This window comes from Haliotis rubra, unplaced genomic scaffold, assembly GCF_003918875.1.
Source record: "Haliotis rubra isolate DU_JTF1 unplaced genomic scaffold, ASM391887v1 Scf305, whole genome shotgun sequence".
Lineage (NCBI taxonomy): Eukaryota > Metazoa > Mollusca > Gastropoda > Lepetellida > Haliotidae > Haliotis > Haliotis rubra.
Genome location: NW_025766975.1, coordinates 530,780 through 549,309, shown reverse-complemented (window position 1 = coordinate 549,309; position 18,530 = coordinate 530,780). Strand labels below are relative to the sequence as shown.

Genomic DNA, 18,530 nt, shown 5'->3' with positions numbered 1-18,530 from the left:
TCAACATCACTTATGCAAAACAATCTTAATACCATAATATCCCAAACAATGTATGTCAATCACTGAATGGTTTGGTACAGACTCGATTATTCAAAGACCGCTTTCATCACAAATTGACCTGACAACTTATGAATATTTAGAAAAAAAATATGTAACCATACCAATGGAAACATGCATGAGGATGATAGACATTGATGGTACTTGATAATGAATAGTTTTTGGCATATCGAACACCTCAGCTGCATTACATGCAAACCGACTGCAGAGGTACCCGAGTGGGGCTGAAGTAAGGGGGCGTGGCTCTCCAGACCAGCTGTGTCAATGCTGTGCTGTATGAAGACGTCAAATCTGGTTGATAACTTTCCACAGCTGGTGGCGCTATCATCACACGCGACCGCCATGCTGCCGTACCGTGACTATCAGTGTCGATAAACAACAAAATTGCCTTTTCGAGAAAAATAAATGTTCATGTTTGGTCACCACGGTGCCGCAATGCCAAGATGTCTCTGGATATCGTCGTGGATGACGTCTGAAAAAGTACTTGAGCTCATACTTGGTGTTGTTTTTGTGATAATATTTTTTGTATTGAAACGACATTAGCCATATGAAATATTTTTATGTGATATGATTTATCAATTTATTTTAAGATGAGACCAAGAAACAGTCTTAGTGATCCCTGGGGTGCAAATATTTTGATAATCATAAGGGTTAGAAATACATGGATTAAGATAAAACCTGCCGGGCAGAGGAAAGCATGCATCAGTGTTTGATTGAGACTAACACTTAGTCTCTCAATATACACTAAACGCCAAAAGAAACGTTACCCTCCTTCCTTAATGACGGAGGTACCTATCTTCAGCTGGCGTTGTGATGCGTGGACGTCCACTTCTTGGTCTGTCTACGGTGACCCCAGTCTGTCTGAAGCCCTGAATAAGTCTTATAACCGTGATACGATGGCATCCGAGGGCGTTGGCAACAGCATTGTATGTCGACCCCATCTACACAGTTACAATGGCTCTTTCTCTCTCTTCAGCTGTTAATCGTGGCATATTTCTCGTACTTGTGTATCATATCATGCATTCTATGCTCTCTTTATACCCTATAGAATTATTCTACATGTGAAATGGATGCAAATACTGCTTGAATATTGCTGCTATGTGCAAACAGAAAATGGAAAAATGTTACTTTGCAAGCAAAAATGTTAACAAAGATCATTTTAAATGTTCCTAAACATTTTTTTCACAATATCAAAGACACGTTTTACTTGTTTTCTCTAATACAAATCAGCAGAAAATGTTTTAAAAGACTGAAATCATAGGACTGATTATTTTACAATTTTACACACTCTACAACAGTTGCTTCTTGTTTTAATAGTTGAAAAATGGTTACTTTAAATGGTTTATCTTTGTCTCAAACCAGAATTGTATTTCAACCTTTCTTTTGGACATCTAAATCTCTGTTTTTAGGCTTATTTCGGCATGGACGAAAATAGGACAATTTAACTCTTCTGAAAAAGATGCATTTCACCTAAATATGAATGCATTTGAGAATTTTGTTTCGTGATTTGCATAAAGCTGTGTTGTTAAGCTTTCTTGTAAACTAATACCTTCCAACATATCTTTGATAGTTTTTAAGTAGTTCAGAAATGTAGGAGGCTAACGTTTCTTTTGGCGTTAAGTGTATATAATTTTGATTGTAACAAATAAACCCATATACATTGAAAAGGAGCTCCAGGGAGACCAGAGATTCAGACCCAAAAGTGAGTTAGTTTTCTTGCAGATGTTAACAGACCCAGAACCTGGGGAAATCTAGACTTGCTTCATTTAGAGCTTTGGCATTCCAGGGAGGGCTTTGTAAGGAACAATATACTGAGAGAAACAGATGAAGGATCACCAGTTTTGATGTGGTGATGAAAACTGGAAAATAATAAAGGAATGCAATATACCTGAGATCCACCAGTAAAATGAAGGATCACCTAGTTTTGATGTGGTGTATGAAATCGCAGTCGTGTCTTGGACTGGCGGTGAAAATAATTCCAAAGTAATGCTTGAATTTACCTGTGATCCACCCAGTAAAATGTTTAGTTCAGGGGTTTGTTTAATTACTTGCACGACTATGTTTGACGGAATGAGTTTTTATCAATAGTGATGTGTATTTGATACGGTCATCGCAGTCGTGTCTTGGACCTTTCGTTTGCAGTGAATAGGGGACTATCTCAGCATAGTAACGGGTTATAACGTTAACAGACTTGTTTCTTCAAATCCAACTTTCACTTTTCTTTTGCCAAGCAATTAATATATAACGTTTGGAAATGTGTGTGTGTGTGTGTGTGTGTGTGTGTGTGTGTGTGTGTGTGTGTGTGTGTGTGTGTGTGTGTGTGTGTTGCCATTGTGGGGGATATTGATCACTTTGTCTTCTTATTATAAGTGCGATCGACGAAGGGAAGTTTGACATGTGGGTTAATCGTACAAATACATAACTGACAACCACACCAGTAGTTCTACGTAACTAGGCACCGAGGGCGCACCTGTCATGCTGAGGTCGAAGAAGGAGACAATCTATGCTCATAAATCAATCGGCGTCACAGGGAAATGCACACATCATTAACATGTTAATTCACATTCATGACATTTAACGCCGTGTTCCAGTTTACGTAATGCAGTTTGAGCTTCAAATCACATGACATTAAATATGATATGTGATATTTAATAACGATGGGTTATTCACATGTACAGTAGTAAGCCGGTAGCAACTGATTTCCAACACAATCCAACCCGCATGCCATCCAAAAAGCACATTTTCTTTCTTTTCATTATCATTGTACCATCCCCTGGCTTCAAGAGTAATCTAAGATTAGAATACATGGTATGGAAGCACAAGGGGACTGAAAGCGTATTTTTTAATGACAGCTGTGGCGATTTCGTCTAACTAAAAAATGCTGGGGGTGGGGAGTTAGGGGAATTGCACTTGGGTAACTCTGACTGATGAGTAATAATTCACACTTGGCGAATATTACGTAGGCTGCTCTGTAATGGCAGTTAGATGTAATTACCAATAATTGTGAGAGCTTGTGTGTGTGTGTGTGTGTGGGGGGTTTGATTATACAAATCTGGGAATCTAATACATGACACTGGTTGTACAACGCTGTCCTCATTGGATTATTTACGATCTACCAGCCTCATAAACAAAACACTGATATGTCACTGTAACAGATGCGGTTCTCTTGGAACAGCGAGGCTTCTGTTGGAGGTTGATATGAAAAAAGGCTGCATGTACACAACATCATTTAGTCTGTCTCACAGTCCCTGAACCACATTATTTTCCCCACAGCCCAGCCTTCCCTGCAGTGCTAAAGCCCTAAATGAAGCAAGTCTAGATTTCCCCAGGTTCTGAATCTCTGGTCTCCCTGGGGCTCCTTTTCAATTTATAATACGTTTGTTTGTTACTATCAAACATATCTATTCAGAGGCTAAGCATTAGTCTAAACACCATTGAACATTCTCTTTTATCTGGACTAAAATACAACCTATGTATGTACAAATGTACAACCTATGTCAAGTAGAGAGGTGAGGTGAAATTGGGTTTAACGTCGTGCTTGAGGACATTTCGCTCATATGACGACGTGCATGCATGTGTATGTGTATGTGCGGCTGCTTGTACTAGCCCAGACTCAAGCTGGTTTTATAGTGCTAGCTCACTGAGATACCATGCCTCAGTGAAGCATGAATACCCCACTCAGACACATTATACTGACTCCGAGCCGACCAGTCCTTGTTGTACCCATTAATGCCGAGCGCCAGGCAGGGACCAACAAGTACCATATTTTAACGTCTTTTGGTATGACGCGGTCGGGGATCGAACCCGCTCTCCGGGCGGACGCTCTAACCACTACATCACGGAGGCGGTCTGTCAAGTAGAGAACATCTAAGGCATGAATTGCATAAACTTTGAAGTAAATGAAAATACTAAATGGCTTGGTATTATGAGTCGTTCTACTTACTTAAAATGCTAAACACATTGTGATGAATATGATGAATAGAGATAATCAAAATATTAGGTTTCAAAATATATACTGAATGCGTCTAGCATATAATACATATTTTGATAATTCTAATTAATATTCAGTTCATTATATTATGTAACTCTTAAAAGAGTCGTTTAAGAGGGTGTAGAAGTAAGGTACCTTTAAGAACAGTGTATGAATATACTGTCTGAGTGAACTGCCCGTATATCATACAGTAACAAATAATTTGCAGCTAGGTTCGGAGCTGTAGTCATGTATATGCTGATCAAACAGACGTTTGTAGAGCGATGTGTAGAGCATAAATTAGTTCCTTCAAGATGACCTCGTTTGCATAGATATCTCTCTGATAAAACTATCCATTATATAATAACTTTTTTTTTAAATACCTGTAATGTTCGGACTAATAATATAGTCAAAACAAAGGTCGATTTTCCAACTCCGACAAGCTGTTCACCGAAAATGAAACTCTCACATGTAATCCAATATACTTGCTTTCAGCAATAACCTCTGAAATCTCAAAAACAGTTCCTTCTGACAGATTAACACTGATACCTGAGATGATACCACTTATCCAAAACCTGACGACAATGACAGTCTTCAATGTGAATGCATCACGTTTTACGTTACTTCGAAGTTTTCTTCAGCGACGAGTATGACAATTCAGTTCAACAGGGGTCCTATAGTCATCATATATATATATTTGTTCTTATAGAATGTCGGCATATTTGTTTGCAAAGATTCGGTTGGTTGGTTTGTTGTTTAACGCCCCTCTCAGCAATATTCCAGCTATATGGCGGCGGCCTGTAAATAATCGAGTCTGAACCAGACAATCCAGTGATCAACAGCATGAGCATCAAGCCACGCAATTGGGATACGATGACATGTGTCAACCAGGTCAGCGAACCTGACTACCCGATGTCGTTAGTCGCCTCTTACGACAACCATAGGTTACTGAAGACCAATTCTAACCCGGATCTTCACGGGTTCTTTGCAGGGAACGTATTTCAGTTTTTAAAACGTATTTCAGTTGGATGTATTGCATAAATGGATGAAACACGTAAAAGCGTTTCGTTGTTTATTCAGCTGAGTATACTTTTACAACGCATACATACACAAATCAGCATTTAATGCCAGTTTGCAGTAAAGTTTATTCAGTGGATGATTAACATACACACTCTGTACACGTCAATAACTAAATTCTTCAATGAGTAGGTTAACAAAATCGTTCTATCAATTACAATTGCATTTATACATCAACACGAAATGATACATGTGAAACAAATACAATGGATTTAATCATTAAACAACATCTACCTGAACCGGATATACCTAAAGTTATTCGTCTACAAACGCTGTCGCCGGAAGAATCACAGTGCGCATGAGCGGAAGTGACGTTATCAGTCTGAGAGTAAACTTGCAAACTCGCAGTTGTGTATTCGGGCGTTGTAGCCGGAGTACCACAGTTCGCAGGAGGCAACGTTGTTGTCGAAGTCGGATTCAGCCACGAGAAGGGTTGGGTTTACTGCCATCTGTTGGAATGAAGTTGAGTTAAATATTAATGATTCGTGAAAGTTGGAATATACATTCAGTCATATCTGGCCTGGGGCTCTGGGTTAGAACAGGCCCCGTGCAACCTATGCTGAATGGTTATAAAAGATCCTCAGTAAGCGATGCTTGGTGGCTGGAATATGTGTCCAGTAACCTGGGCTTTTAGGTTGGAATAGGTCACTAGTAAACCAAGTCTAACGGTTAGATTAGTTCCCATGTAACCTTCGCTTGTTTGCTAAAATAGATCCCCAGTAAACCTATCTAGAGTAATCTATGCTTGATAGTTACAAAAGATCCTGAGTAACATATGGTTACTAATGATCTTCAGTAATGTAACCTTGATGGTTTAAATATGTCTCAAGTACACTATGCTTGAAGGTTAGAATATGTCTCAAGTACACTTTGCTTGAAGGTTAGAATATGTCCAAAGTACTCGATGCTTGAAGGTTAGAATATATCCAAAGTACACTATGTTTGATGGTAGAGAATATGTCCAAAGTACACTATGCTTGATGGTAGAGAATATGTCCAAAGTACACTATGCTTGATGGGAGAGAATATGTCCAAAGTACACTATGTTTGATGGTTAAAATATGTCCAAAGTACACTATGTTTGATGGTTAGAATATGTCCAAAGTACACTATGTTTGATGGTTAGAATATGTCCAAAATACACTATGCTTGATGGTAGAGAATATGTCCAAAGTACACTATGCTTGGTGGTTAGAATATGTCTCAAGTAAAATACGCTTGATGTTTAGAATATTTCCAAAGGAACCTACATGTTTGAAGCTTAGAATATGTCCTATTAGCATTTATGATTAGCAACGCTGATCACTCACTATGCTTGGTCAGTAAATGACCCAACATATGTAAGTAACCCTTTTATGGTTATAATACGCATCTAGTAACCGCTGCTGGTTATAAGTGATCAGTGGATCAGGTTGTCAGTCTGGATGACTTTGTTGATTGTGTAACATCGTATCACTGATGTTGTCTGGTCAAGCCTCGGTTATTAACTGATCGATGTAATATAGCTGAAATAGTGTTGAGTACGGAGGTAAACACAAATATAAGACAACAAAAACTTAATGGGTTGATCTCGTGAGTGAGTGAGTATGATTTTACACCGCTTTTAGCAATATTCCAGCGAGGGACACCAGAAATGGGCTTCACACATTGTACCCATGTGGGGAATCGAACCCGGGTCTTCGGCGTAACGAGCAAATGCTTTAACCACTAGGCTACCCCACCGCCCCTGATCTCTTTAGTGAACCAAGAGTAGAACCTCAACTTTCTGAAAACACGTATCAGGTTCACCACATAATAGTTTTGAAATCATTTCTACACAACATAATATTAGGGGCATTTGCCGAAGGTATTCTAAACGGGGATTCGATTTTCAAAATAATGATAAGTAGAATGGTGTGGGTCGAACGTGAGAAGTAACTTCTTTGAGAGGCATTTATTAGTTGGAGTGCTAAGGAAGGATAAGATCCACCATTGTATATCTAATATAAGATATATATGAACGACGTTCCTATGACGATTAGAAGCGACGTTTCCGGTGTAGGTTCTAGCCCCGTTATAAAGGAAGTCATATTATTCATCCAAATATCTTATCGCTCCGACAGTGACAAGAACTTCATTTTAAGGAAGATTAAAACAAGAACATTGTTGCACTATTTCATTTAAGCTGACATTGGGGCAACATGTGTTTTATCTTACTGTCTAATAAATAAAGTTTAAACAGCGCGTAAGCCTCCTTATCAGGCGGCCATCGCCTAGCAACTGAACAATAGATTTCTCAAAGTAAAGTGCAGTAAAAACACCTGTTTCTTATCTCGAAGTTTCATAAACAAAGACAGCGAAATAGCATATTCCTTTTTTCAGCATTTTAAGACAAATTGAGGTCGAGTGGGTTAAGTAATGACAATAACGGTTATTATATATTTTTTCTGTTGCCTGGAAGTAATTATACGGTCGCTAAGCACGAACAGTCCGCGAGGAAACCCCAAACAGCGTGTGTGAAAAAGGGCAGTCATGGTATCTCCTTCTTTCACCAAGTGTGAATACATGTGGGTTCGAATACCTGATAGGACTCAAGATGTACTGGAAGTAGTACTTAGCACTGAAAGCATAATCTCAAATTGTAGTTTGAAACCGAAATTCCTGAGAATGAACACTAAGTATGTTCTAAGCTGTTGGTAATTTTGCTTTGTTTGGGATGGGGGCGGGGGTTTTGGAGGGTTTTCGTTGTTGTTTTGGGTGACTGTGTGTGTGTGTGTGTTGGAGGAGGGGTTATGAATGAATTAGGCTTGGTTAGATAATTCAGTGAGGGTTTTCAGAGTAATCAAATCCCAAAGCGAGATGAAGATAACATGTTAACGTATCGACGGAGGGTGAACGGTGATATTGTAGGTGCGCTTCGTTCACTATTATTGCCGATGGTGCTAAAATTAATACATAAGTTTTGTATGGGCAAAGTAACAGGGAGGGGGTAGTTGTTCTACCACGCTTTCTCGGTAATTTGATCCACATGCCCTCGTGTCTTTGCGAAGATTAAAGATGTTAAGAAAACATAAAACATTTGAGATGACCCCCGACTCGAAATGCTTCACAGTATAATACATCTTGACAAGGCCGGACACTTCGGTGCACACCCCGTTTTGTGCGGACATACGTCATCCATTTGTGTCAAGATCGTTTAGTTGAGGGTCAAAATCGGGTTTCAAACGACTTACAAAAATAACAATAAAGAATTGGTAGGTGTCATGAGTGGTGATCGATAGGTCAACCATCCGTGATGATGTTTACGTGAAGTTTTAATCGACTACAAGCGATGGTAGCGTAGCGATCGGCATGGCAGGCGGGTAGGGTACACCGAAGTGTCCGATAGTAGAGAAGTACACTATGCCTGGTGGTACAGAATATGTCCAAAGTACACTATGCTTGATGGTAGAGAATATGTCCTAAGTACATTATGTTTGATGGTTAAAATAGGTCCACAATACACTATGCATGATGGTTACAATATGTCTAAAGTATACAGTCCTTGATGGTTAGAATATGTCCAAAACACAGTATGCTTGGTGGTACAGAATATGTCCATAATACACTATGCTTGGTGGTAGACAATATGTCCAAAGTACACTATGTTTGATGGTTAAAATATGTCCAAAGTACACTATGCTTGGTGGTAGAGAATATGTCCAAAGTACACTATGTTTGATGGTAGAGAATATGTCCAAAGTACACGGTGCTTGGTGGTAACAATATGTCAAAAGTACACTATGTTTGATGGTTAAAATATGTCCAAAGTACACTATGTTTGAGGGTAGAGAAAATGTCCAAAATACACTAAGTTTGATGTTAGAGAATATGTTCAAAGTACACTATGCTTTGTGGTAGAGAATATGTCCAAAGTACACTATGCTTGGTGGTAGAGAATATGTCCAAAGTACACTATGCTTGGTGGTACAGAATATGTCCAAAGTACACTATGCCTGGTGGTACAGAATATGTCCAAAGTACACTATGCTTAAAGGTTAGAATATGTCCAAAGTACACTATACTTGGTGGTACAGAATATGTCCAAAGTTCACTATGCTTGGTGGTAGAGAATATGTCCAAAGTAGACTATGCTTGGTGGTAGAGAATATGTCCAAAGAACACTATGCTTGATGGTTAGAATATGTCCAAAGTACACTATGCTTGATGGTTAGAATATGTCGAAAGTACACTATGTTTGATGGTAGAGAATATGTCCAAAGTACACTAAATTTGATAGTAGAGAAGATATTGTACTGTGTAGCATTTCGAGTCGGGGTCATGTAAAAAAAAAAAAAAATTAAATCTTTAATCTTCGCAAAGACACGAGGTCCTGTGATTTGATCGTGTGCGCGCGCTTGTCAATAAGGCATTATACATATAACTGGGAATAAAATAAGGGTGTCTTTGAGAGACAGTGTCACATGATTGTAATGAATTATGATATACAGTAAGGAAAGACAGATATCTGGCGTCGGATAAAGACATTTACCTTGTTTGCATAATGGTTGGTTTGTTGTTTAACGCCGCATTCAGCAATATTCCAGCTATATGGCGGTTGAGCTGTAAATAGTCGAGTCTGGACCAGACAATCCAGTGGTCAACATCATGAGCATCGATCTACGCAATTGGGATAAGATGACATGTGTCACCCAAGTCAGCGAGCCTGACCACCCGGTCCCATTAGTCGCCCTTACGACAAGCATGGGTTGCTGAAGACCAATTCTAACCCGGATCTTCACGGGTAGCTTACGTAATGGGATACGTTGAGGTGAAAGGTTTTATCTTCGAAAGCTTATTTGTAATTGCCTTTTGAGGTCGAAATTTATTTGTGAGGTACATATATTAATATAGCTTAACATTTCACCTATTCATTAAATTGTATTTCAAATGTCCTTGAGATTACTGGATGGATTAGGTCCCCCAACAAATTATGTCTTATGCAACTGAATTTGACGGGAGACGGATGGTCAGGCTTGATGACTTGGTTCATTGCGTTGTATAGTACCCAATGGTTATGCTCATGGTATTAACCACTGGTCACACTCGATTATGTGAGTGCGTTGTAAAAATTCAATAACATATATTTATGTTAAATCGACAAATATTAGATTATGGAATGAGTGAGGACAATGTTCCTGCAACATTATAGCGGAGACACTGGTTTACACCCATGTGGGAAATCGAACCCGGGCTTTCGGCGTGGCGAGCTAACACTCCAGCCGCCTGGCTACCCTACTGTCCCAACAACATGGAATACAACAGCGGTATTGTGCATGAAAAAGACACCAGCTGTTCGTATAACTCGCTTTGGAGGTTTTGTGAATGACCGCTCACCTTAAACGTGTACTGTCCGGGTTTGATGTCGGTGATGTCGATCCACTGGCAGTCGATGTCATACATGTAGTTGTCGGAGCAGTTGACGGACAATCCTGAAGACAAACGATGCAACATCATGGGAACATGTTGCGATAGCAATAAACGTTTTCTATCGTTGCATCAGCACTCATCTACAGCACTGCAATGTGCGTCACGTTGCAATACAAAGTTCTGCTTGTCTTGAAATTCTACCAATCCCAGATCAGGGCTCCAGGGGCCCGTTTAAAAAAGCGACCGTAGCGCTAAGGTGATCGTAACTCCCATACTTGAACATAGACTTACGACTGTCGTAGCGATACGATCGCTTTGTGAAACGAGCCCCAGGTCTGTCAGAACAATTTCTTGTGGGATAAGGTGTTAATTAGCAGTTTCCATCCCACGTGACGCTGATAAGTGCAACGTATTTATGTAAATTTTTTAAAACAAACGTATTCTTCAGCTCTTTAGTGAATTGGAGCCGAAGTACAGAATACATATTTGTCAAAAAGGAGCTGAAGCGCCGTAAAAGCATCACTGCTACTAACAATACAAGCCGGAGACACTGACATCTGCCCTCTCTACACTCTACAATAGTCTCTGAAGACTTCGCAGTGGAATTTGTGCACCAACCATACCCATGCCCTCTCCACAGGGGCTTGTAACGCTAAAAACTGCCATCAAGGTATATACAGTCACTGACGGGGCCTTAGTACTATATAAAAGGATCCTTTTATATAGTACTAAGGCCCCGTCAGTGACAGTATATACCTTGATGGCAGTTTTTAGCGTTACAAGCCCCTGTGGCCCTCTCTCTACCCACCTTGGTCTCTGAAGCCCACACAATCAAACTTAGGGACCACTCCATCCTGACAGGCCGAGTCCTCCAGACAGAAGCTGGCCTTGCTTCCCTCAGCCAACCTGTTGCCGTTATCGTCGATGATGTCGTAGTGCGCAAATATTTCCATACTGTGATAGTGCCTATACAATAATAATCATGATAAATAAAACAACAACAACAACAAACTGTAGACCGACCAGTCCTTTTATCTCTTAAATTGGAGCGGGAGGCAAGACAAAACCTCTGTTGTTTTGACGCTTCCAAGGGATTGAACCGCCGACCTTTCGCTCTCCGGGAAAACGCTCTCAGCCTATGCTACTCAAAGTTTGCTAAGGATAACTATAAATATAACTATACCGAGCATCTGTTGAAACAGTCAAACATAGATATGTGAAGACATTGAATAAATGTCAGGTGCCACACAGTACCAACTAGTGCGCGAAATAGACACTGACCCGCTAGCCCGTGGCTAGTAAAAATCCAGTCGGGCCAGTAAATCTGCACAATCTGACTAGTGAATGTTCATGGGGTCATTTTGTAAATATATCACTCTCTCCGACTTGTTAGGTTATAATACCCATGTAAATCATGCAAGATTATGGCCTAATAAAAATGTTCATCGTATCAGCAGCTTAATGATGAAACCCGTGTCGACATTCAAATTTCGGGCTAGTGAGTTATTTTGTGGGCTAGTAACTTTCAGGCATAGCTAGTCCGACTGGCTAGAAAAAAACTGGAATCTATTTCGCACACTGGAACCAACACTGGTACCAATAATCAGTGACCGCCTCTGTGGTGTAGTGGTTAGAGCGTCCGCCCGGAGTGCGGAAGGTCGCGGGTTCGATCCCCGACCGCGTCATACCAAAAGACGTTAAAATATGCTACTTGTTGTTCTCTGCCTGGCGCTCGGCATTACTGGGTACAACAAGGACTTGTCGGCTCAGAGTCAGTATAATGTGTCTGAGTGGGGTATTCATGCTTCACTGCGGCATGGTATCTCAGTGGGCTAGCACTATAAAACCAGCTTCAGTCTGGGCTAGTATAAGCAGCCGCACCTACACATACACACGCATGCACGTCGTCATATGAGCGAAATATTCTCAAGCACGGCGTTAAACCAAATTCCACCACCACCACCACCAATGATGGACATCTGCAATTTTGAATCACCACACGGCAAAAGGTGTCGACATATCTGAATGTAAAATGTTTAAACTTCAGACGAAAAACGAAATGGACATGACAGCTATTCTGGACTGCCGGAAAGAGAAAAAATCATTATATCGAAATATTTTACTGAAACGAGATGAAAAATTTCAGACAAGACGAAATGGGTAAGGATAAGTTAGTAAAAAGGCTCATCAATCTGTTTTCAGCTAGAATAAGCAGATTAACCTATCGCCCTATATACTGAGCACTGCATGGTTTTAGATATCGGTGGCCCAAATGTGATAAGAAAACTATTGGGCCAAGGTGGGAGCACTGTGACCGGCTACAAACTTCTAGCAATGTGTTCAATCTGGCGCTGGGGATAAAGGACGTTTCCTTGCAGACCCTATATAACACTTAGATACTTCTTTGTGCAATAATAACCCTTAACTACCGGAGTACGATTCTGGCCATGTGTCGGAAAAGGTTGGCGGAAGCTGCTAGGTCACGGCGCATGTGCAGAAGTAGTGTTAGCGACGGAATTCGACCTCAGGCGGACGTTATGGTGGGTTAGAACTACTCGTGGCGACACAATACGAACTGTAACATTTTATTCGGTACATCTGGAACACGGACTGATAGATCTGGTGGCAATTCTGGAACGTGAGTTCACGTACACCTGTTTCTCAACACAGCTGGCCATCGACGGTCGTGAGAGACTACCAAAGAGATCGGTGGATCTCATGACAATCGTGACATTGGTACAAGATAATTATGTATGATGGTATTTGTATCTTAAACTATATTATACAGAAGTGTCATCGGTTGGTTGGTTGTTTAACGCCACACTCAGCAATATCCCAGCTATATATTATACAGAAGTGTCATCGGTTGGTTGGTTGTTTAACGCCACACTCAGCAATATCCCAGCTATATATTATACAGAAGTGTCATCGGTTGGTTGGTTGTTTAACGCCACACTCAGCAATATCCCAGCTATATATTATACAGAAGTGTCATCAGTTGGTTGGTTGTTTAACGCCACACTCAGCAATATCCCAGCTATATATTATACAGAAGTGTCATCAGTTGGTTGGTTGTTTAACGCCACACTCAGCAATATAAAAGGCTCATCAATCTGTTTTCAGCCAGAATAACATAGGTGATCCAGATATGGGTGCAGGGGTGCGCACCCACCCTTTGTCCTGAAATTTTATTAAATGACCATTGAACTCTCGTGAAAAATGAAGTGCACCCCACTTTCAATAGTGTGCATCCCACCTTTCTTCAATAGTGCGCACCCCTCCTTTCTCAATAGTGCGCACCCCAATCTTCAATAGTGCGCACCCTCCTTTCCTCAATAGTGCGCACCCCTCCTTTCTCAATAGTGCACCTTAATCTTCTCACATTAGTGCACCCCACTCTTTCAAATAGCGCACCCCTCCTTTCAATATGCACCCTCCTTCTTTCAATAGTGTGCACCCCACCTTTCTCAATAGTGTGCACCACCTTTCAATAATAGTGTGCACCCCAATCTTTCTCAATAGTGTGCACCCTCCTTTCAATAGTGCACCCTCCTTTCTCAAAAGCTGTATCCGCCCTGAAGAAGCAGATTAACCTATCATATTATACAGAAGTGTCATCGGTTGGTTGGTTGTATAACGCCACACTCAGCAATATCCCAGCTATATATTATACAGAAGTGTCATCGGTTGGTTGGTTGTTTAACGCCACACTCAGCAATATCCCAGCTATATATATGCAGAAGTGTCATCGGTTGGTTGGTTGTTTAACGCCACACTCAGCAATATCCCAGCTATATATTATACAGAAGTGTCATCGGTTGGTTGGTTGTTTAACGCCACACTCAGCAATATCCCAGCTATATATTATACAGAAGTGTCATCAGGTTGGTTGGTTGTTTAACGCCACACTCAGCAATATCCCAGCTATATATTATGCAAGTAGTGTCATCGGTTGGTTGGTTGTATAACGCCACACTCAGCAATATCCCAGCTATATATTATACAGAAGCCACACTTCCAGCTGTCAGCTATATATTATCAGTTGGTTGGTTGGTTGTAACGCCACACTCAGCAATATCCCAGCTATATATTATATGCAGAAGTGTCATCGGTTGGTTGGTTGTATAACGCCACACTCAGCAATATCCCAGCTATATATTATACAGAAGTGTCATCGGTTGGTTGGTTGTTTAACGCCACACTCAGCAATATCCCAGCTATATATTATACAGAAGTGTCATCGGTTGGTTGGTTGTATAACGCCACACTCAGCAATATCCCAGCTATATATTATACAGAAGTGTCATCGGTTGGTTGGTTGTTTAACGCCACACTCAGCAATATCCAAGCTATATATTATACAGAAGTGTCATCGGTTGGTTGGTTGTTTAACGCCACACTCAGCAATATCCCAGCTATATATTATATCAGACACTCAGCAATATCCCAGTCATCATCGGTTGGTTGGTTGTTTAACGCCACACTCAGCAATATCCCAGCTATATGTTATACAGAAGTGTCATCGGTTGGTTGGTTGTTTAACGCCACACTCAGCAATATCCCAGCTATATATTATACAGAAGTGTCATCGGTTGGTTGGTTGTTTAACGCCACACTCAGCAATATCAGCTATATATTATACAGAAGTGTCATCAGTTGGTTGGTTGTTTAACGCCACACTCAGCAATATCAAGCTATATATTATACAGAAGTGTCATCGGTTGGTTGGTTGTTTAACGCCACACTCAGCAATATCCCAGCTATATATTATACAGAAGTGTCATCAGTTGGTTGGTTGTATAACGCCACACTCAGCAATATTGAAGCCACATATCGATAACAATAACACTCGCAGTTACATATTAATAACCACTCAAGTAGATATTTTCTCTAAAAATAATAATGATGACAGTTATGACAACAATCACACTCGTGCAAGATATATACTCTCCAAAAGAAACGCATCATGAAAATAGCAATTTCATGTAGCATTGAATTAAAACGTGATTCATTTTACAAAAGGTTTTGCTCTGTTTATGAGTCCTATGGTGTTTATGTTTTGAAACATCACAACAAAACGCACCATCCGTAAAATACCCGTATTTAACAGCATGATTTTCAATTTCGGCGTGTAGTGTCACAGAATACACAATTCACATGCAATGCACGTGAAAGTTGGGGATCAGATAGTCTCAATGATGGGTATAAAAGGTTGATCGCTGTCTGTCGATTATTCACTGTACTTGAATCGCTACATCCGGGTACATCACCTGCGTCATCGAACAGCTACGGCGACCAGTACCGCTCGACAAATACCCGGATTGAGGAGGCTTTCTGCACAGACCGTCAGGAACAGGTTGAGAGAGGCTGGTTTACGTGCCAGAAGACCTTATTTTGGCCCTGTGCTTCGACAACAACATCGTCGACATCGAGTTCAATGGTGCACCAACGTTCAGGCCTGGAACCTACCGAATTGGCGTAGAATCTGGTTCAGTGATGAATCACGATTTCTTTTGGAACGACGCGATGGAAGAATGCGGGTGTACAGACGTCGACGTGAACGTTTCGCCGACCCCTGCGTTCCCCAGGTGGACAGATTCGGCCCGGGAGTTGTTATGATATGGGGAGCGATCACCAGCCGTAGGAGAAGTGATTTGGTGATGATCCAGGGTAACCTGACAGCCTCAACGGTACTGTGACGAAATCCTACGCCCACACCTCTCCAATCATTGATCGCCAGAGGGAGTTGTTTCAGCAGGATGTGCCAGGCCCCACACAGCACGTCACACTCCAGAGACTTCCTCCAGAACCACAACATCAATGTGCTCCCCCTGGCCCTCAAGATCACCGGACTTAAAACCCGATCGAACATCTGTGGGATGCCCTGACAGACGTGTGCGACGCCGTTACCCCCAGCTCAAGATTAATTTAAGCAACTCGCACAGGCACTACAGGCAGAGTGGGCTGCGATTAGGCAACACGAGATTCTGAGACTTATTCGTTCAATGCCGAGGCGATGCCCCCTGTATTTCTGGATGACCACGGTGAGTCACACGAGGTATTGACTTCAGCGCCACCACACGTCTCCATGTGACACACAAACTGACTTTCCTCGAGTTGGTGCCAAAGACGGATAAGTCTGCATTCCCAGTGTGCAATTTCGCTATATTTCATTGACTCATAAAGCCTACAAGATGTTTCAAAATAAACATAAAAATACAGTTGAAATTCCTATATGCGCTTGTTTTTGGGAGAGTATATTATATTGGTATATGCAACTAAATGCAACTACTGTAATCGCATGTCGGCCTTGTGGCCTAATGGATAAGGCGTCGGCCTCCGGAGCCGAAGATTGTGGGTTTGAGTTCCATCAAGGTCGGGTGTAAGGGTACATTTTGTACTTTTACACATTCTTATCTGCAATTTTGAATCACCACAAGGCAAAAGGTGTCAACATATTTGAATGCAAATTGGACATGACAGCCTATATATTATACAGAAGTGTCATCGGTTGGTTGGTTGTTTAACGCCACACTCAGCAATATCCCAGCTATATATTATACAGAAGTGTCATCGGTTGGTTGGTTGTTTAACGCCACACTCAGCAATATCCCAGCTATATGGCGGTGGTCTGTAAATAATCGAGTATGGACCAGACCATCCAGTGATCAACATCATGAGCATCGATCTACGCAATTGCCTCATACGGGAGACACGTACGGGGACACGAGTGACCAAAGCGTCAATTGTGCAGGAATTCTTTGGCTTTAAGGATTTTTCAGAACCACTTTAGTGCTTGTGTTGTTCACCTAAATGATAAACATCTGAGACCTGCATCGTTTCGTAACTTCCTCCTACATTGTGCGGCCATAACTATACACATGGAAAAAAGTATCGCAACACCCTAGATTTTTAAAAAATAAAATATGTTACCATTAACATTATCAAACGAACTTATCAACACCTCAGTCGGAGTTGTCACTAGCGGTCGAACGCTTAACAACATTAGTTTGATGACATTTTATTGCCAGTTGGCTGATAGTCCGTGGATGACAACTAACAGTTTTTGCAATAGCCCTCAATGACTTGCCAGCATTCCGTATACCAATAACTTTATCTTTGAACAGTTGTCATTGGAGGATGCCCCATGTTTGCTTACCATCAAAGAAATCATTTGATTTTCCAAGTTATCGAGCTTTCAGAACAGTTCTCTGAAATTTGATATTTGCTAAATGACTAGCGTATTGCACGTGATGCTCGCCTTTGTATATCTAAAATCAATCTTGTTTCAAAATATTTTAAACATAATTATGAATACAAACGGCTTCATGGAGGTTAAAATCTTTTGTGTTTCGATACCCTTTTCCATGAATATAGCATGTTGTTAAAAGCGGCATTAAAATCCAACTCACTCATGTAACGGCATGTAAAGACTTCAAGTGAAACCTCTTGTAAAACACTATTGTGGGTCCGACTATATGTGGCTGACGTCTTGAGCAGCGGTATAGTACCACACAATCAACCAATCCTCACAATACAATAATAGTAAATAGTTTTTGTACACTCTCATCTAGCGACAGACTGGCTCGTTTCCGTATACATTGTCCAATGTGTGAAGCCAATTTCCGTTAACCGTTTACTTACATGCGGCATTCGAACCATCCCATAATATTTTCGACATGACTTACATGTGACATTCATGCCCCTCAACGATATGTACCACGTGACTTACTGTTACATTAAGGCCCCTCAAATATATGCATCACATGACTTACATGTGACATTGGAACCACTCAACGATATTTACGACATGACTTACATGTGACATTGGAACCACTAAACGATATTTACGACATAACTTACATGTGACATTCATGCCACTCCCATGCTGACTTGGCTCTGTATGGGCGGAAGTCCTCTAGACCCTCGTTGTGGACGACTGTGGAGAAGCGCAGCAGACGTCTGTTGTGAGCGTGCCAGTCTGCAGATGCAAGATATCCATGGTTACGCTTGACATGGAACAGAGATGCAATTCGTG

At 41.0% G+C, this 18,530-nt stretch overlaps 1 protein-coding gene and 1 non-coding gene across 2 annotated transcripts in view; one reads left to right on the top strand and one right to left on the bottom strand.

The window, feature by feature from the left end:
- Window positions 1-5,085: 5,085 nt before the first annotated feature.
- Window positions 5,086-18,530, bottom strand: part of LOC124282868 (lysyl oxidase homolog 2-like) — a 36,959-nt gene continuing 23,514 nt past the window's right edge. Inside the window, exons 6-9 of the mRNA XM_046718903.1 lie at window positions 18,356-18,473; window positions 11,301-11,458; window positions 10,460-10,554; window positions 5,086-5,553 (exon numbers count right to left, since the gene is read on the bottom strand). Of these exons, the coding sequence (XP_046574859.1) occupies window positions 5,422-5,553; window positions 10,460-10,554; window positions 11,301-11,458; window positions 18,356-18,473 (503 nt within the window). The 3' untranslated portion in view covers window positions 5,086-5,421. The remainder of the gene's footprint in view (window positions 5,554-10,459; window positions 10,555-11,300; window positions 11,459-18,355; window positions 18,474-18,530) is intronic.
- On the top strand, window positions 16,799-16,871 carry Trnar-ccg. Its single transcript has one exon. It is a non-coding gene; the product is annotated as a tRNA-Arg (tRNA).